We start from the raw sequence: 21,634 nt of genomic DNA, 5'->3' as shown, positions 1-21,634 counted from the left end.
CTTTCTTCATGCAAAACCTGCAGAAGAGAAAAAAACATCCGTACATCATTATCCTAAATACATTCTCCCGCCATAATGTACATGGAAGCCCCCCACACCAACTATAGACTCCTAGTTGTAGTTTTAATTTCTGAGGTTTCTGAGAAGTGGCTGTACAAATATGGTACGACAGGAGTAAATATTTTTACTCACTTAAACCTAAAATACAGTATACATTCATCTAGCCCCTCCCATTTGAGCACTACATCTGTTTGCTCTTACATACTAATTTCCAGCAGTAAAATAAGTTGTTATTTGATACAAACCAGCCACATAATGCAGTAAGGCGACCAGTATGTGGATATGACAAAAAACCAAGGGCCTCATTTATGAGGCTGTGCGTCACTTTTACGCCACCGGTGCGTCACTTTTTGTGACGCACCAGTGATGTAAAAAATGCGCCTTGTTCCACCATATTTACAAAGTGACGCATCTAGGTAGATGCGTCACTTTGTAAACCCCTGCGCCACATTATACCTGCGACAGGTATAATGTATGCAAGGGGGGCGTTTTGACACAAGGAAGAGTCATAGAAGTGACGCAGTGAAATCTATAAGATTTCACTGCGCTATTTCTTGGCCGCTAATGCGTCAAAATCTTACGCCTACCTCATGGCAGGCGTAAGACTGACGCAGGTATTAACAACATGGGACTTGCCCATGTGAAAGTACACATTGCTGGAGTTGCGTTACTTTCGTGAAACACTCCAGCAATGCGTCACTTTTGCGCCTACAGATACGTCAGAAATACTGACGTATCTGTAACTCCTTGCGACATGATGCGTCATACTGTAAATATGACGCATCGTTAGTGTCGCAGGGAGAGCGCAGTGAAAAGTGACGCATCGCTGTTTTCACTCAGCGATGCGTCACTTTTCATAAATGAGGTCCCAAGAGAGTTTGGAAAGGAAATTATATTTTTTCAGGAATTACCTCCTCTTAATATGCTGCCACTCAGCAGAAAACAATGTTGCTTATTAAATGTTACACGTGTATGTCAAAAGATAATATTTCCATCGCAACTATGCACAGATGACACCTTGATTGAGCTACAAAGGATGTATATTTTTGCAAAATCAATAAAAAGATTTTGACAAAAAAGCAAGTTAATATTTCAATCTCATAATATTGTGTTTTTTTACATTTGTTAAACCCATACTCGGGTAAAGTCATTCCCACCTATTCCTTCAGGAACACTCATCAGCCTACAGTCTGAATAGGTTAGGTGGCAGCTTCTCCGACGTGGAGCAGGGCAGCATTTGGAGAAACATTGAAACAGCAACTGAAAACAGCAGGCTGCCTCGTTGTCACCATAGCAACAGATTAGTTTGGTGACTAAGGGCCCGATGTAGGTAAAAGGGAATTTCCGATTCCAAAATACCGAGGCGGGCCGATTCGGTATTCTGAAATCGGAAAACGAGATGTAGGAAACAAACAGCGAAATAATAAGGAATCGGTCGGCATCGGTAATGTGAATCGGTACGTACCGAATCAGCACGGACCGAATCGGAAAGTACCGAATCGCCTACCACCGAATCGGAACTAGCCGAATCGGCTACCACCGAATCGGAACTAGCCGAATCGGCTACCACCGAATCGGAATTAGCCGAGTCGGAAAAATCAGAATCGGCTATTACCGAATCGGAGGTATGAAAACACACCCATGGCCAAAAAGCCCATAGGAATGCATTGAAGAAACCGATTCGGCTATCTCCGAATCGGATGATACCGATTCGGATTTTACCGAATCGGTAATATCCGATTCGGAGATAGCCGAATCGGTTAAAGCCGCTTCAGCCAATGAGGTGGCTCCCCCTCCCCCTCCCAAACAGGGAGTGGCAACCCTGGCAGGTGCAGCCAATTAAGAACTTTCTGGAGAGCCAGCCTGAGCTGAGCAGTCACAGTTAGCAGCAGTGGGAGTAGGAGGTAGTGAACTGTTCAGACCAAGATGGCAAACCAGAGTGAGAGCCAGAAGTCCAGCCAGAAGAGGAAGCCTAAGTTCAGCAGCACCGAGCTGCAGGTGTTGGTTGAGGAGGTGGTGAGGGTGCACCGGCAGCTATTCGGAAGGCTGTCCCTCAATGTGCCAGAATGCACCAAGAGGAGGCTCTGGAGCGATATCGGTCAGAAGGTCAACGCTGTGGGTGTCACCCCCAGGTCCCTGGATGAGCTGAAGAAGCGCTTCTACGACATCCGCAGCCTGACCAAACGGAAGATGGCAGAGATCCAGAAGCAGGCTGGAGTCACTGGTGGTGGCAGGAACCCGGCGCCACCCCTCACCGAGCTGGAGGAACTGGTCTCCAGCACCATTGAGAGGGAGAGCGTGACCGGAATTGGGACCCTGGACAGCTCAGCCAGAGCTACAGCTACAGGTAAGAGGCATGCGCATCAGGACACACCCTACCAGACACCTCCCCATTAGACACAATGCATAGCCAAACCCCAGCACAGTACTGCAACCAACATACAAGAGACAAGCATCATGGTACATCCAGTCAGCAGTAGGTATCAAAATATGGCAGTGCAGAATCACAAGACATGAAACAGTGGAACACATTCTACGGAGATGCTAGGACATGTGGAATGCTTTAATTGTACTGACTGTAATACATCGGTACTCTATTTACAAATGCTTCTTTGTACCTAGGGGCACCATCAGGCGGACAAACACTGCCAAAGGAGGCAGCAGCACCATCTACCACTGCACTCGCAGGGCCGAGCACGAGTCAGGCTGCCGAGGAGGAGGAGGAAAACACCATAGGCCTGGATATTGAGGGAGACCTGGAAATTGACTTTGATGCACTTCACTCCCCACAAATGCAAAGCACACCCTCCTTGCAATTCTCCCCAGAGAACTCCCCGACAAGGGAGCTCTTTCCACCTACACCAGCTCCTGCCACTGTGGCTCCAGTACACCCTGTCCTGGGAGCAGGGGCTCAGGCCCCGGCCAGCACCACACCCCCACCAGTGGCACCCCAGCCCACGCAGCAGGCGGGCAGCAGCAGTACCCGGCGCCGTGCCATTCCCACCACTGCAGACCCAGCACGGGAGGCCAGTGTGTTCCGGGGCCTCGAAGGCAATATGGTGAAGATCCAAAGGCAGCAGGCGAAATCCATCATGGCATGCCAACGCCAGCTCCTGCAGCACAACCTGCAGATGGGGGAAATGGTGAAAGGATTTCAGGCCTTTGTGGCTTCCAACAAGGAGGCAGTAGCAGGTTTAGGCAGGCTAACCACTGCCATCACACAGTTATGTGGCAGAATGGAGGAGCAAGAGGTGGTGCGCAGGCGGGATGCCCGGGTGCAGAACCGCTCCTTGAGCCGCCTTGCTGCAGCAACGGCACAACTCTGTCAGCGTGGTGCCAACATGGAGTCTAGTCTCGCTCAAAATACCGCAGAGTTGACAAGGGGAATGGCCCGCATCACGACAGCAATGGAGGCCTTGATCATCTCTAACACTGCCGCAAATCCTGCCCTGGACCTGGGGGATGCTGGGGACAGCAGCAGCCGCAGCAGCCCGGCCAGCGCTGCGTCAGAGCCACGCAGGAGCACCAGGCGCTCCGCAGATGCCGCTGGTCATTCTGAAGGGGGTGAGGGACACCACAGTGGGGCTGCAAAGCGCTCAAAGAAATAGCCTAGCAAGGGCGGGTGAGGCAACCTGGACCCTAGACTTTTGTTTTCATTGACATTACACCTTTGTTTTGTTGCACATCAGTGCAGTAACTGTGTAGCAACAGTATTAAAAATTGCTTATTCAACACAACCATTCACCTGTCTGTGCATTTTTACTCACTCAGAAATAGTTTGCTGTTATCTCCTCACGTCTATGTCTCCCATCACTTGGCGTACACACCCCAGCTGGCTGTGTTAGTGGCACAGCTTCGTCGTCATCATGGTCCTCGTAGTCACTCAACTCCACCTCAGTGCCCTTCTTCACCGCAAGGTTGTGTAACATTGCACAGACAGCTATGATTTTGCAACAGGTGATGGGGGTGTACTGCCTTGCACCTCCACTCTTGTGCAGGCATCTAAACCTGCTTTTCCAGATGCCGAATGTCCTTTCCACAACATTCCTGGTGCTTTTGTGGGCACGGTTATACCTCCTTTGGCTGGGTGTAGAGGGGTTGAGGTAGGGGGTGAGAATGAATGAACGGAGGGCATATGCACTGTCGCCTAGAAGGAAAAGGGGTAAAATTACTTACATGCATACATGTATTTCACTTTGCTGTTTTTGGTTATGGGGGGCTGATGATGTGTCTCACCTAGGAGGTATCCTTCTCCAAATTCCCCAGCCATCAGCCGTGCATAGATGCCGCTCTGTTGGAAAATGTAGGAGTCGTGGGTACTACCCGGAAATTTTGCTACCAGGTCTGTGATGATGCATTTCGCATTGCAGATCACCTGTACGTTGATGGTGTGAGTGGACTTCCGATTGCGGTAGATGTATTCTGTGTCAGATGGTGGGCAAATCGGAATGTGTGTGCCGTCTATGCAGCCAATGATGTGGGGGAATCTTGCCATCTGGTAAAAGTCTGCTTTGGTCTGTACAAGTTCTGCCTGGGTTGCAGGGAAGGAAATGTAGTGGGCCATCCTCTGGATCATGGCATCAAGGAACTTGTGGAAGAACCTTGACAGGCTGCTCTGGGTCACCCCTCCTGCCACAGCGACTACACTTTGGTAGCTGCCAGACGCCAGCAGGTGTAGGCAGCATAGCACCTGCACCTGCACAGGGATTGCGTGTGCCCTTGGGGTGGGGTGCTGCAACAGGGGTTGGAGGTCCCTAATGAGGTCTGTGATGGTCTCTGAGTCCAGCCTGTACCGCTGTAGGATCTCTGCATCTGTCAGCATGACCAGGGTGATACGTTGTCTGTATACCTGCTCCTCTCTTTGCCATTCCCTCTCTCCTTGCTGCTGTAGCCGTAGCCGCCTCGCTATGACATAAAAAGCTGCCATCCTGCAAGTTGCAATGCATTTTGGGGCTGTTTTTATGGGTTGGAGTTGGTTACCACCTGATCGTAATCCATGGTAATTTCCGAGTGGATTCTACCGATTTTGAGCCAAAATCGGTGTTTCTGTGTCTCCCTACATCTCCCCATCTGTCCGAAGCGGGGATTTTCCCGATCGGTGAATCTACCGAATTGGTAGGTTCTCCGATTCGGCTTCTGTCCGATTCGGTGTCACTACCGAATCGGTACATACACCGATTCGGCTTATGTCCGATTCGGTGTCACTACCGAATCGGTACATACACCGATTCGGCTTATGTCCGAATCGGTGTCACTACCGAATCGGTACATGCACCGATTCGGCTTATGTCCGATTCGGTGTCACTACCGAATCGGTACATGCACCGATTCGGTGTTTGCATCCGATTCGGTGTGTTACCGATTCGTACTGTATCCGATTTTCGGTATGTACGTATCGCATTCTTTTACATTCGGTAATCATTCCGATTCGGTTTTCGCTCCCATTTGTACTTTTTTTTGTGCCCTACATCTCGATGCCAGTATACCGATCGGTAAGGGCCCAGATTCGGTATTTTCGGCCGTTACCGATCGGTAACGGCCTACCTACATCGGGCCCTAAATGTGATCCAAGACCATTTCAGGAAGTACAAAAGAAAAAGAATTACAAATGTTAATGTTCTGTCACATGTCATATTAAAATAAAGTCTCCCAGATTTCCATTTTTAATGAATTTTACGAATAAATACAGGCAAAAAACAATGGATTTTCTATTTGCACCTATTTTTAAAAGAGGATAAATGCAGGGAAATGTGGCTTCTTTTGTGTGACAGTCCATGCTGTCTAACCTGAATTCCAAACAACTGAGCAGACAAACAGCATGGGGAGTTAAAAAAATGGTATGCGATTTCCTCAATCAATGGGACACATCAACACAAATTTGTAGTATAATGCAAATGTTTACCTATAAGTATATTGTTTTTATTTGTAGCAGCTTAATTTGCTAAAACATGACTGTTAGCAAAGTACGAGTACAGGTTTGCCATTTAAATAACTGTGCAAATATATGATACACAAACACAAAATAAGTATGGTTAAAAACCGATGGTCAAAAAATAAATATGGATCAGTACAGGTAGAAATGTTAAAAAACATAAATATCATAACGCCGGGAACCATAATTCAAATATACAAAAGCTGGTATTTTAGGAGGAAAATAGTCTTTAAACATTCTGACAATCTTGCTTGATAATGTGTCTTACAGACTTTGAAGAAAACTGTTTCTCTCCTCTGCTTAAGTGGAGAGGTGTGGTGCAGCGCCCAAGGCAGCTGACTTCAGAACACAGAGTTCACGGTTCGAACCCCGTGTCCAGCGGCAGCTCAGCACCCTGTGACTCTCGGCAATAGCTCTCTTCATTTCCATGACGGCCCCCAGCGCCTTCCGACCCTAAGGGTGAGTAGTTCGCCTTTACAAATACGGATTTCCATATTTACTTATGAGTTAAAAACAGCTTAGAATAAATTTGTTTGTGTGGCATACAAGTTGATAGCAGCTTTAAAGCTGTACTAAGATTGGACAGTGCTACACTATTCCAAAAGCAATCCCGAGGATCTTTCAAAATGTATGCATTGAGCCTGTAAAAGATTAGCATCACTCTTGTGTCCTGTGCCTGCAGGCTTTGATTGGTGGACTGTGGAGGAGCATAAAGTCTAACTGGAAGTGTGCACAAGTAAGCTATCCAATCTTGAGAAATAGGTAAAATAGAACATTAAGGATAGGGATGATGACGTCTCTAATGAACGCATATCGATGCCAGTTTGACATAAAAAGTTATGCCTATGCCAAAAGAAGAACGTCTGGCAATGTCTTCGTAGCAATTGCCCTTCTTAGTGCACTTATAAAACACAGACACGCACCAGTCTTCGACTGAGTGAGAAAGTACATGGACATGGTGAGATGCAAGAACAACTCTCCTTAAATGGATGAACTACAGACCATACTCTGAAATGATGGCGTTGGCTTTACCCATCACTCAGTCAGAGCTCGGCTGTTCAACCTCTGCTGGGACTGCTAGTAGCAGCCAATCAGGCTGCTTCCTGCTCTGTTATAATGGTGTAGAGAGCAGCCACACGGCCAAAGGTTTACACTTAGAGGGTTTAAACAGGTGACTCAATGCAATCATTGATCTGATGATTAGATTTGGGCACGTTAAGTCGAATTTTAGCACTAAAAATTGTTGTCATATGTATGCATTTATTTAGAAAAAGAAGAGTCCCAGCTGGCACCATGGGCTGACTCTCCTGTGTGCAATGTCCTACCTGATATATATATATATATATATATATATATATATATATATATATATATATATATATATATATATATATATATATATATATATATATATATAGTTGATCTCTGCTGTATTTTGTTCTTTTACAATTTGAGAAAAATGGTGCCCTCATGATATCAGCTCACTCTCTGTGCATCAAATCAATCAAGCTTTATTCGGTGCACAATATACAACCATAAAAGCATGCTATTCAATAAGATAACATCACTAATCCAGGGGTCTGGATTAGTTTTCTGTCCGGATTACTACTTCAATATCAATCACAGTTAATGACTAATAACAAAGAAAGAGTTAATAATACAAAACCTTTTACCATTACAAAAATTAATCATGTGATGACGAAGGCATTCATAAAATAAGCACATAAAAACATTTTGATCCAACACATCACATCATATCATTACACTAAAAAACAACACTTTGAGTGTAAACTCAAGGTCATTTAGCTTAAATAAATAAAGGTGCTTATGTGATAAAGTGCAATAAGTGCAGGGCAGTGACTAATTTCAGGCTGAGAATTATAGTCCTTCCAATATTTTAAACGTCTTGTTTTTCAGACCTGAAGGCTTCGAAAATATTTGAATTATCCTTTCTTCTCCTGATTGCCATTTGTATAAAAACAATACTTGCATTTCAAATGTTATCAATTTCCAGACTACAGATGTAATTAAAAGCATGTTTATAAAAATATATTTTTTTCTAGAAAAAGTGGTTTTAACATAAATTTCCGAATGTTCCTATAAAAACTTCAAAAAAGAATTACATGCAGCGTGAATTTGAGGAGACTTTCCGTCACAAGGGCAGTTTGGGAGGTTATGACTCCACTTTCCTGATCTAGAGAAAGCTATTAGGTAGTGTAAGGAGCCCAACCTTAGCATTATCAAATAGAATCTGTGTTTCTTTCCAATATAAGCTATGGGTAAATGCCCACCAATAGTGGGTGCTCACAGTAAGATTTAACACTTTGTTTAAACCAGCTTTCTCAGCTCTTACATATTCCCTAGAAGTGACTACCCTTGTCTTTAGATCTCTTTTGCTATAATCCTGGATGGAAGTTGGCTCATGATGATCAGGGTCTAACTTATATTCTTTTAAGAGATTGTGAATATACTCTAACCAGGGGATTTTCCTGCTATGGCCAAGGGCAAGGCAATTCATTATTATATCCTTGGTGAACTTTATCTCATCTTTTGTCTGAATTCCATGCCAAAACATAATTGCTGCCATGCTAATAAAATCGCTAATAGAAGTTACGCACAGCTCTTTGTGAACTATATATGAGGCAGTGGAATGTGGGACTGCCAACACCCTTTTTAAAAATGAGTTTTGCTGAGTTTGTAAAAGGGATGTGTTATCCCTCCCCATATGGCTGCTCCACATCATGCGCCTGTAATATACTTGCTCCTATATAGTGTAAGGATTTCCCTACCGGTTTGTTGCCTATTTTTGAACAAAATCAAAAAATGCCTTTGCATGACCGCAGAAATTTCAGCTTGCATAGGTCAATATGTGCACCCCAAGTACTGTTCCTATTAAAAATGATACCCAAGTAGGTAAAGGATGTTATTCTATTGATTTGGGCACCTCCCACATGATGTCATCTATTCTTCACTCTACTTTTTTCTCTCAAGTCTTGACGAAAGTTTTGCTAAGGTTCAACTGTAAATCTTTTTCAGACACAAATTGCGTGAATTTTTCTATTAAACGTTGTAAGCCATTCGCAGTCCTCGACAACAAGATCGCATTGTGTGCATATAGGAGTACTGGGTGGTGCTTGTGCCAACTCTGGGGGCACTTAGATTTTGTAAAGCTAGATGAACATTATTAATATACAAGGAAGAAGAATAAAAGGGGCGCTAAAACACATCCTTGTTGTATCCCCCGAGTAACTCTAAAATTGGGGCTACATTGGCCTTTTGTGCCAAACCGCACTCTAGAAGTTAAAAAAGTGTAAATCTGCGATAACTAAAATATAATATCATTTGGAGCGCCCAACCCTTTCAATGTTTGCCATAATTTGGCATGGTTAACCAGGTCAAAGGCGCTGGTTAGTTCAACAAAGCAGCTATATAACTGACCTTCCTTAGCTAGGGTATATGTCCCTATTAATAGCTCGAGGTTTACACATTGTTCCACAATCCCAATACCCCTACTAAGTCCATACTGAGCCGTAGTTATGATATTGCTCTCATTTACCTAACTTTCCAGTCTTCCCAACATAATTCTTCCCATCAGTTTGGATGGAGAATGGAGAAGGGATATGGTGCAGTAGCACTTAGCTTTCCCTCTTTCTCCTTTTTTCAAAATAGGCACTATTATACTTTCTACCCACATTGCTGGTAACACTCCTTCTATAGTAGCACTACAAACACTTAACAAAATCGGTGACCAAAAATCTATATTATATTTTAAAACATCAAAAGGTACCCTGTCTGTTCCTGCAGCTATGCCATTTGCACTTTTATTTAAGGCGTTTTGATTTCTTCCATGGTAATGGGAGCTATCTTCACAGTTTCCACTAAAATGAGATTACTGTTACTAGCTTTCGAGGTGATCTCATCATCCGGATTTAAAATACGTTCAAAGTGCGTTGTTCGTTCATCATGTGTTACTAGAGTATCTATTCTTGCCAGTGTTGTATCCTTAAAAAAAGGGTGGTCTATCATTTTCCAGACTAAAATTGGATCACATGACTCAGTAGCTTAGATACATTTTTCCCATGCCTTCTCTCAAATTTCATTTTTCCCTAAATTCAGGGTGTATTTATAATTTTTCCTTAAGGTGCAGATCCTTTCACTATCCCTGGGTCTTACTTTTAGGGCTGATATTAGTTCCTTATTTATCTTTGAACACTCCTGATTGAACCATCTGGGAGTGTGGTCGCTATTTTTCTTATTTTCATTTTTAAATCACCAGAGCTTTCAGTTATGATATTGTGAAAAGCACTTACAATATCTGTGTTTAAGGAAGAGCTATCCAGACAGGTGTTAATGTCATTTTGTTTTTTCCCTATTCAAATTTCCATTAATATTGTTGGGTTCATGCCTGACCATTTAATAGAGACTCTGTTGCTACCGTGTGTATCAAAATCTGTGTCAGCTGCCTTTCCCCTTTCTTGCCGAGGAAGGCTTAGCTTCAGATTCAAGAGTAATGGGTGATGGTCGCTAAACGAGCTTGCATGGATGAAAAACTTTTCCACTAGCTCCTTACAATTCCCCGATACAATGACATGATCAATGTTCGAGGAAGATCTCGCCCCTTCATATGTTTGAGGGATTATCTCTCCATCGTGCTCACCAGGCTCCATGATTTCTAGATTATGTTTCTAAAGAATAGAATTAATTGCTTCCCCATAAGTATTATGTGAGAAGTGAAGCATTGGGTCTCCAAATTGGTCACAGTATTGTCATTGTTCTCCATTCAATCTCTTACACTTTTTACTATTAAAATCCCCAGCCCAGATAAGTAGATAATCTCCCCCCACCCTCTTTAAAAAATCATCTAATTCTTCTTCCAAAGTCACAATTACCCTGTATCTTGTGCTATCAAATACATTGGTATAAACATTTATTACTAAAGTTGACTGTTTCCCCTCAGAACAAAAATATGAAAATTGATAGAACTGAGGCGTGGTATGGGCTTTCCCTTGTATTAGTGGTGAGGGTAATGAAATTAAGGCCGCTAAGCCTCCTTTAGCTCTCCCCACCCAGTGGCGGCTGGTGACATTTGAAAGTGGTGTGGCGTAAATACTGCACTGTGGCGAGCGAGTGCAGCAAGCGAGGCCGAACAACCTATGGGGCGTTCGGGGGGTTCTCCTACGAGAACATTTTGAAAAAAGATTGGGCAAATGGTGTATTCTCAAGCACATTTGAGAAAGAGGTGGCTTGGCGAATGCATCTCTGGGAGTAGCCAGACAAGTCTCTTTGCACAGATACATCTCTCTCGCTCTCCCTGCATTCACATAGGCACAGTCACCCTGCACTCATAGACCCATTACTCACCCTTCCCTGACACATTACTAAGCCAGCAATCACCCATCCACATCACTCACTCTGGACTCACACAGACATCACTCACCCTGGACTCACACAGGCACACTGCTCACCCTGCACTCACACAGACATCACTCACCCTGCACTCACACAGGCACACTGCTCACCCTGCACTCACACAGACATCACTCATCCTGCACTCACACAGGCACACTGCTCACCCTGCACTCACACAGACATCACTCACCCTGCACTCACACAGGCACACTGCTCAACCTGCACTCACAAAGACATCACTCACCCTGGACTCACACAGGCATCACTCACCCTGGACTGACACAGGCATACTGCGCTCACCCTGCATTCACACAGACATCACTCACCCTGCACTCACACAGGCATCACTCACTCTGGACTCACACAGGCACACTGCTCAACCTGCACTCACACAGGCACACTGGTCAACTTGCACTCACACAGGCATCACTCATCCTGGACTCACACAGGCACACTGCTCAACCTGCACTCACACAGACATCACTCACCCTTCACTGCACTGCACTCAATAGGTTTCCTTTATTACAGCCTGTCTAGGCCTGACATTGCCTGGTGACAGACTACCACGTCTGCTGGGGCCTCTGAGCAGGTGGGGGTGCTTAGCACAGACCAGAGAATGCAAGCAACCTCCCCACAGACACTGGCGATATTGTGGTTGTTGTAGGCTGTTAGTCACTGCATGCGAAGACGTTCAGCAATTGCCCCCAGCCGTGTGTGCGCCCCGAGGACTGACATCATTCAACCACCATCTGTTAGAGCCAGGAAAACCAAAACAAACATCGACAAATAAGTTTCCTGGCTCCCCATGAACTTGTCTCCAAAAGGTAGTAATGGGCTAAAATCTAAATACGCTTTATTTTCATCTGGTATTCCATCAAAGAAGAACCTGTCCCCTGACTCGCCCTCTCCCCCCCCCCAACTTTCTCTCTCCTCTATGGGTGTGCTGTGTTACTAGAAGCCCTTTGCAGATGTGTAAAGAGAGGTTAATACCGTTAATTCGCAGCTTACACACTCAAATGCTTTTCACCTACAGCAAATATTGATCCACTCTAAGTCCGTTTGTGTGTTATGCACGCTTCATTTTGATTTCACACACACCCTTACAATCCTTGCTTCTCTCTAGTATTCACAAGCAAAGCATTGACGATACTCTGCAGCTATTTCTCTCTTCACCCCTTATGGCTCCCAGAGCACTTCACAGCTGTAGTGAGCTCCCTACATGCTTTGCTGGCATACAAAGCTCTTTCCTAAAACCCCACTTATTTTTCCTATTTACCACCTAGCTTGACAATGCTATTTCGTACTTTGGATTTTGAAACCATTTGTATGCTAAAGAACCCAAATAAATACTCACTTTTCTTCTTCTGACTAAACGTAACTTCTATATTTCCATTTAAAGCAATGACACGAGACAAACAATTCGATTCAGCAGAGTAACAGAATCTTTGTACCTACAAATGTAAACTAGTCTTTAGTTTTACGAGAAAAACTGGTGCATCATTTCCAAAAATTAAGCAAAGGAGACTTAACATGTGAATTTAGTTTAACGGATGATATGGCCGTGTTAAACCTCAAACTTCTCGTTCCAGACAGGCACCAGCGGGGGGGGGGGTACCTGGCTCGCCTTGGGGTAGCTAAAATGACGATTCTGTTGGGACTTTTCTGGAAGGGTGAAAAACTATGTGAACACCTTCGCGCTCGGAACCGTCTTCCCCAGCTCTTGCAATACTCGCCGTCGTGCCGTGGGGGTCGTCATGTGTCCTTGCTGTTGTTAACCTGGAACAGGTTATCAACGGTGAACTGGCCACTTTGGGTGGATTAGCAAACAGAAGTGTGCCCAGACCGGCTGGCAGGGCCGGGAGACGTCAGTCAGGTGTCACTGTTAGGTCGATTGCCGAATCACTCACAAAACTCCGTCTCTTAACATAAATCACCCACCACCAGGAGAACACTAGTCTTAAAGCATGTTAAGCAACGTATGCTTACATTAAGCTGGGTCATGTCGCGCAGGGCCGGGGGTTAAAATGAAACATTTTAAAACTTACCAGGTCCGCGCCGTCTGTGCTCCGGAGTCCAAGTCCAATTGCTGTTGGCGCCTAGCCGCCTACAGGAACATCCGGCGATCCCTCACAGCCAACCCTGGCGCCTTAGGGCACAGTTACTCTCTGCCCGACCGCCCGCCCATCCCGAGGCTTGAGCCTTTGCTCAACCCTCGCTCTTCTCAGCCACAGCAGGCACTAGTGCGCATGCGTGGGCACGGAGAAAAATTGGCCCTCCGTCCCCACTCGTGCGCACTTGCTGCTGCCCCTGGTCTGACAATGTAAATGCCTGTCAGCATGACGTCGGGCCGCCGGTAGGCGGCCCGACGTCATGCTAACTCACAGGCATCGTCATGATGCGTCTCAGACTGAACTTAAGTGAACTGACTAAGAGTTCAGTTTACTTAAGTTCACAAAAGCCGAGGGAGCTGCGGTCCAGACGGCTGGTAGGGCAACGCCCCAGAGCCCTTAATGGACGCACCGCCACTGTCCCCACCCTTGAAGGAGTGGCTGTGTTGAAATCATTTTGAACCCATTAATAAAAAAGGGTTCATTATGCCAGGTCGCTTGTATCAGAACTAGGGAGCAGTCCTGTATCATTTTTATATCACTATCAAAGGAGAGAGAGAGGACTAGGTAGCTAGTCCGTATCCCCGGGGTTTTATATGTGAGATCAGAAAGGACTAGCCTATTTGTGAATTTACATAGACTCAAGACTGTAAGACAGGGTACACACACTTTTGTCTGTGCCAGTACCCAAGGGTAAATTATATTTTAATTTTAAGTGATTGTGTAATTTTGAAAAATGTGTAGCACTCACTAAGGTGCTTTACATGTGTGAGGGGGATTCCCTCTTAGAGCATTAGTTGGCTTGTTGCCAAATTTGCCCCATGGAGTAGTCCGCCAGAGGAGTGGACCGAAACGTTCGATCAGAGTCAAATGGAGGCCGCAGAGACAACAAGAGGTTCAACGCAGACTCTGGCAGAAAGTTTCGGTCCACTCCTCTGCCGGACTACTCAATGGGGCACATTTTTCGAAATTACACAATCACTTAAAATTAAGTAATTTGCACCTACACACTTTGGTCCTGGGGAAAGCCAGTTTTAATCATAAAGGCCTGGCTGAAACATGTAGACCACACCTGGATGTAGGAGACCCTAATTAACACTCCTATAACAGCCAACAGCCTTTTTAATGCTAACAGTGACCCAGTTATTAAAATATAATTTACCCTCGGGTACTGGGACCCCTGTATAGCTTTTACATTTTCACCTTCACGTCACTACACTGCATACTCAGAAATATACCTGCTCCTCTGTATTCAGGCGTCAAAGCACACCCGGGACACACTCTGTGTCACTGGGAGGGCCCGATGATGAAGCATGGCACCAACCAGGTTGGTGGGTGAGGGCTTCATAAACAAACAAAAGGGTTTGTACCCTTTCTTACAGTCTTGAGTATATGTAAATTCACAAATAGGCTGTATCATTTTTAGCCATTCCCCATCATTTAGCTTATTTTTTACCCCCGCAATGTGCCAGGATATGATAGTTAAAAAACCCTTTGTAGGAATTCTGGTAGCAATTTTATTTGTAGTACAGGTGGAGATTTATTTCTTATTACAGACTAATGATCGGCATTCGTTCTCCCTCTGTCAATCGTTTTCTCTAAAACCTCTTAGGGGGGCGAACCTGTTATTCGAGGGATAGGTAAAAAATGTGAGATGTGTTCACTTTACTATACATGGACTCATTGCTACGCCTATAGGAGTACCCAAGTGGGACAGCAGTTGTAGACTCATCCTGTTGGTAAAAAGGCTTAACAAATGTATTTGAAAGTTCATCCATCAGGGACCCCACCAACTCCCTCCTTCGGAAATTCACAACCACACAGTCTCCCTGGCATGACTTTTTAGTGCTGCCCACCCAACTCACTATTCTTATCATTATAATGTTCTGATGAGGTAAATTAATGCCAAAATTAGACTTTGTAAAAAAACAGTGCACAACCTGATTTTTCAAAGTCTCCCAGAACTCTGTGTTATTGTCTACAATTTTCGGGACGTTTTTCAGGACAATGACATAGGGAGTTGCCTGGGGTGGTAGTTGGAGTGTGGCGTCGGTAAAGTTTGTTCGTCTTAGGTTCCTGGTCACTTTATTCCATTGATAAGCACCAACAGACCGTAAGGAATTAATGCTGCTAGCCTTGCTGTCCCTGGATTCTGCCACAGGTTGTGTATTAAGGCATTCCTGTAGTGATAATATCAGCTTCAGATGGATATTGTCAATGGTGTCTGGGGTGCTTAATCCTTCTTTTGACCTCTCGACTGATTTTCTTACAGGGGTTGCATTGTGCATAGATTTTATCAGTAATAGTTATGTTACCAGGTTTGTTAAATAAGTTACATCCTTTTGTTGACACTTGTACAGTGCAGTATTTTAAAAAGCTTTTAAAAAGCTTTTCAAGGTTTTGCATATTTTGCACATGGTTTGCAGTTTCACAGACCGCCATACTTTTAGCCACCTCTGGTTTTTTTTCTTCCTTTCTTTGGCTTGGCTTTTGCATTTGCTATCGGTTTTACTAAGGGAACAGTGGATATCAGTGATTGTTGTTTCAACTTTTTTGCTGGTGGAGAGACCAAGTCTGGATTATTAGATTGTACAGATACATTCAGAGGGGACTTTGATTTGCAGGGGTTTGCCACTCTTGGTACATTAACCTCATTGTTTGGAAAGGATCCATAAGCCTATAAAACAGGTTCCTTTTCAGTCCCAGTTGCCACCGATACTAGTGGGTCTGACCCATTCTCTAAACCAGACTCTTTTATGGCAACATTCCAATGCAGTCTTAGTGGCTGCCTATCGCTCCTCAACTTGAATAATCTCAATATTGATCAACCCCATGGCATTTTTCAAATGTTTAGTAATGGGAGCGTTTTTCACGGTCTGCTTCCCAGGAGTCCTGTGGATGTTTTATGCTCCTCCAGTAATGTACAAACAGCAGGGATGGCGGCACGCCAGCCATGTTGACCTCTGGAGCTTGTGGTTCCCCTCAGTGTCCTCCTGTGCAGGCAAAAATGGGTTATGTGTACCTCCAGGCGTGTACGAAAAGCAATGATGGTGGCATGCCGGCCGCGTTGACCTCTGGGGCTTGTGGTTCACCTCAGCATCCTCGGTGTTCTCCGGTACAGGCAAAAACTGTCTCTCTCTGTGCATCAAACCTGCACACTGGTGCAGCTACAAAATGTCACATGTTCGAGGCAGCACAGTTTTATGAACATCTGTGTTTTCAAAAATCAACACAGATGATCCAGCGTTTTAGGACTAGAAATTTTTCTAATGACAAGGCTCAATTCCCTTTACCCAACAAAGGGGCATATTACCAACAACTAGCGATAATTTTTGTCTCTAACTTGTTTAGAGACAAAAATTATCGCCGCACATCGGCGATTTTTATCGCAGATAAACCTTGCTATTAGCAAGGTTTATCGCAAATGCGATAAAAAACGGCCGCAATGCATGAATATCGCTGAAAAGTCAGCGATATTCATGCATTATCGAGCAAATGCTCTTAGCCATGTTATCCACCTCCCATTGGATAACATGGTGAAGAACTGCTCAGGGCAGGTGTTAGCTTTTGGAGATATTCGCGCTTAGCGCGAATATCTCCAAAAGTTGGTAATAGGAGATAGCGATGTTAGCGACTGTTTCCAGTCGCTAACATCTTGGCACGCCCACTTTGCATGTCATTAGTGATAAATATCACTGACATGCAAAGCGGGGCCCAAGATGGTCGCTATCTCCTATTAGCTGTCACTAACTGGTGTTAGCGACAGCTTGGTAATAGGGAGATAATTTTATCTCTGCTTTCTTGGCTTTTAAAGCCAAAAAAGCGGAGATAAACCCCCTTGATAATATGCCCCCAAGTCCCTTTACGCTGGGTTAGTGTATTTCCATAAACTAAACCAAACTTACCAATCTCCAGCACTGTACTCTCATCTCTAATTGGCGATGCAATCTTTGTATAGTTGATTACATTTGGCAAATCAATACTCTGGAATGAATCACTTCTAATAAAGACAGACTTATTTGTAAATTTATAATGTTTATCTAGATAATATAAAATAAATGCTCTTTGGTACTAACAAACAGCATGAATCATAGATTGTCACAAGGAAACAATATCAGAAGAGAAAATGACAAATTTGTATCAATGACTATGCATAAAGGAGTGGAAAGGTGAAGAGACAAAAGATTCAGAGACAAAATACATTTGCAAATGATTATGCAAATTCAGATTTCAGTCTATACTAACCAATATAGAAATAATAAATCTATTCTCTGGCCATGAGAGCAGCAAGGCCCCTCAAGAAGATATGAAGTGGCAAAAACTAAGTCAGGAATCTATAGGCAGGAAACAGGACAGCAAAACCGAAAACAGCGATGATCTCCCAATAGTCTCACGAGTCAGAATACAACCCCTTCCACCAGGCACCACAATTATACCCTACAACCCAAATGTCCAACACACACATGTATCCAGCTAAAGGTTTTCTTCACATTTGATTGGTTACGGAAGGGGGTGTATAGTCACACTACTCTCATCATGTCCGCCTTACTAAATGTCCCATTGTTTCATTTATTCAATGACATAAACTTCCACCCCAGGAAATACAAATTCGAGCCATAGTCACTTTTCTCTTCCTCTGCTCGAGCAATTGTAGCAAGTTTTGTATATCTTTCGTTTCGTTTGTTGCATTGTTCTTTCATACAAGTCTTGGCAGGCACTGAGGATACGAAGGACAGAATAATGTTTTTAATTTCTGGTGACTCCTTGACTCATTATTTGCCATGCAGAAAAGAAAACCATACTTCTATAAGACAAACACAGGCATTTATAATTCACTTATAATGCTTTTTCTCTACGCGCCATCTCAATGCTTCATTTATCCCTTCGCAACCCATATTAATTATTACCTATTCCCTAGCAGACATTAATAACGTGCACAAAAGCAGCATTAGTCCTTTTCATTTTCGTCAGTCAAAAAGCATTTGCGGTCTACTTTTAGTGTTTTAGTACTCGCTTGCGCAGTAGCATTTTCCCTCATGTTAGGCCTTTTCCCGCAAAACTTTCACTGCACACGGTTAGTAAATGTTACTGAGGGTTCAATCGGAGCACACTCACTGTTTGCCTTCCCACATGTCTGGTCTGGCCAGGGGCAGCCTAGATGAAGGCCTGTGAAATTAGCAGGCTACACAGATGGACATTCTCCTAAGCATGCCTAAGGCTAAAACATCATTAACAAAAACCTAGACAACAAGGTGAGAAATATCCTGAAGGTCGAATACAATAGTTTGATGATAATTTGTGTGGCTTCCGAACAGACTAAGTCGAAAAAGAGAACAAGGGAACCCTACTCACAACGGAACGAGGTTGATTAAGTATTTTAAGAAAAACAATGGTTCCTGTGGAAAGGATACTTAACATTGATTGGTAAGACAAAACGACAATTGTATGTATAGACAGGGATTGGGTGGGATGTCAGATGGAAAGAGAACAGACTAAGGGCCAGATGTATGACCATTCACTTTTGTGAGTCACAAATTGCGTGGAATTGCGACTCGCAAAAGTGAATGTACAACAGTGTCTCAGACACTGTTAGTGATTTCCAAATGTGTCGCAAAGTACATGCCTCATGAATATTCATGAAGCAAGCGCAATTTGCGACCCCATTGGGAATGGTTAGCACTCACAGGGATGGTGGCCTGCTGGGGTCAGCAAACCACCATGTCTGTTTTTCAATAAAGCTTTTTTTAATGAAGCCCATTTTCCTTAAAGAAAAACTGAATTAATTTAAAAAAGTTAAATTTAACTTTTCAGTTTCAATTTTTAAGGGTAGGCAGTGGCCCCTCCTTTGCAGGCAATATTGTTTTTGTGCAGGAAGGGGCACCTTCCTGCCCCAAAAACAATCCAGATATGCATTTTCCTCTTTATATGTGTGCTGAAGAATGCAGCACAGATGAAAAGAGGAAAAAATGAGAAGAAATACAAATACTTCTCCTTGTTATGCCTGCTCTGGGGAGGCGTAAGATTTTGGCACTTCCCCAGGTTTACGTGATTACCTAAATCTGGGGCATTGTCAAAATTCATGGATTCTGTCTGGGAAAACCCACCACAAGGCCCATGGAACTCCTCCTTGATACAGAATATGGCAAGGCAGCGATTTGAGCTGCTTTGCCGTACTCCATATCTATGAGGCCATGCAAAAACATGCAGAGTGGCTTTACGTTGCCTCATAGATATGATTAAGAAGCTGTAAAAAAAGTGACACTTCGGCGCCGCAAGCCTCTCATAAATACCCCATGTGGGCATATTTACAATGAATTGGCTTACAGAAGCGACGCAAGTTATTTTGCTGCTCTGCCCTCCGCCAATTCGGAAACACAGAAATGCAACATATTTACAAGATACAGTGCCTTTCTGTCTTTCCAGCAAGTGTAAAATTGCAGTTGGGCGCCAATGCAGGCACCATTGCACGATGATGCAAGAGTGTCTGTGTTTTTGGTATGATTGTTTTTGAGCAGGAAGGGGCACCCTTGTGCATAAAAACAATTACAAGAGGCATGTTCCTCGTTCGATGTGTGCTCCAGAATGCAGCACATGTGGAAAGAGGAAAAAAATAGGAGAAATGTAACCATTTCTCCTCCTAACGCCTGCTCTGGGGAGGTATATGTTTTTGGTGCCGCCCAGGGTTCACGCTATGTTGTAAATCTGGGCATTGTCAAAATACATGGATGTTGTGTGGGAATGATGGAGCAAAGTTTCATATGTACATAAACTTCCTTGTACTATACCCTCTCGAAATAACTTATAATATATTACCCATGTTTCGTTTATAAAAAATTAGTATTTCAGGACATTTCTAGTATCTAGGGAAAGCTTTTCTTTGTGCTTTTACTAACGTTAACTCGAATGTCCTAAAATGGCCGCCGAAAACGTGGGACTTGTACTACGCATGCGTCCGCCAAATCTACGTGGTGTGACGTATCTCTGCTATTAAGGGATTTTTCTCGCTTCTGCGCACTAGTGCCAGAAATGGCTGCTTCAACCCTCACATGCTCACGCTTATGCTGCAGCTTGGAGTAAGCTTGTTCGTCTTGCTTAACCATTAATGCAAAAGTTAAAATAAAGTAATGGGGTTAGAGTAGAGATAAGTGGTATACAGTACATTAATTTATTTCTGTATTCTAATAAGTTTCTCTTTGACTTTGCTGATAGCTCGTACTTTGGGCCTGAATACTGTCACATCCTCCATCTTGGGCGATGCTGCGCAAGCGCACTCAAACTCCGAATTTGCTGAAGCAGTGGCATTAAATAGCTGCCAACACCCATCTTACCCACGATGTTCCTGGGAACCTGCTCTACTGACCTCTAAAGAGGAAGCAAGAAGACTCAAATAAAAACAATGTATATAATTTGTATGCCAATATTGGTGGGCGGAATAAAGACGTGAGAAAGTAAATTGTGGGTGGGAACTTGATCAATTCAAGTCAAGTTTAGATGATCTCATCTTGGTATAATGTGATGACCTCTCCTCGTCTTTCCAACCAATCACTAAAGGGTAATACATAGATTTGCAACATTTAGGGGTGGTACATTGCCCACGAAATGGTATAACTAAGGTAGGTTTAGATAGCAAAATTGTCCGACTTGTCAGAATAGCTGACCTGTCACTGACCCAACGCACTCAATAGGTGATTGAGAGCAGAGGTGCTGGCGGAGCACTATGTTAGAAGAATCGATTACCCAATCGGGGTACTAATTGGCTTATCCTAGAGAGAGGGTGTGACACTGGCGTTGCACTTAGAGGAGGTCACCTGTCCTGATTTTCACCTGTCTTGTCCTGTGGACACCTAATTAGTCGAAAGCCTGGCCCTGGTCTTTTTTGCCCCAGCTCGTGACCAGGATTGGTCATTGCACCATTCTAGGTAAATATAATCTATGTGGTATGGCCTTGTGCTATTTCCCTTTCTCACCCTTCCCAGGTACCAATGTTTAAAGGCGTTACTGTGATTTCTTACAAACTTTATGTCCTACTGATTATATTCTTGTTTGTAAAATTCATAGTCAAGAAATTGTGGCTTTCTCATTGACTCAAAAAATCTTTCATAGATAAATCTTTTAAAACTTCTTC

General features: G+C 43.8%; 1 protein-coding gene across 1 annotated transcript; it reads left to right on the top strand.

Moving 5' to 3' along the window:
- Positions 1-2,100: 2,100 nt before the first annotated feature.
- LOC144827363 (uncharacterized) lies at positions 2,101-3,711 on the top strand. The gene is made up of 2 exons (XM_078685704.1): positions 2,101-2,407; positions 2,683-3,711. The coding sequence occupies exons 1-2, from the start codon at positions 2,251-2,253 to the stop codon at positions 3,666-3,668; spliced, it is 1,143 nt and encodes a 380-aa protein (XP_078541830.1). The 5' UTR covers positions 2,101-2,250; the 3' UTR covers positions 3,669-3,711.
- The last annotated feature ends 17,923 nt before the right edge of the window (positions 3,712-21,634 follow it).

This window comes from Lissotriton helveticus, chromosome 4_1 (genome assembly GCF_964261635.1).
Source record: "Lissotriton helveticus chromosome 4_1, aLisHel1.1, whole genome shotgun sequence".
Classification (NCBI taxonomy): domain Eukaryota; kingdom Metazoa; phylum Chordata; class Amphibia; order Caudata; family Salamandridae; genus Lissotriton; species Lissotriton helveticus.
The sequence above is the reverse complement of the archived record's forward strand: the minus strand, read 5'-3'. Positions and strand labels throughout refer to the sequence as shown.

Excerpts from the sequence above, each read along its gene's own strand:
- LOC144827363 (XM_078685704.1), top strand. The coding sequence starts at position 2,251 with ATGGCAGAGATCCAGAAGCAGGCTGGAGTCACTGGTGGTGGCAGGAAC. Across the intron at positions 2,408-2,682 it reads AGCCAGAGCTACAGCTACAG|GGGCACCATCAGGCGGACAA; the intron begins GTAAGAGGCATG and ends CTTTGTACCTAG.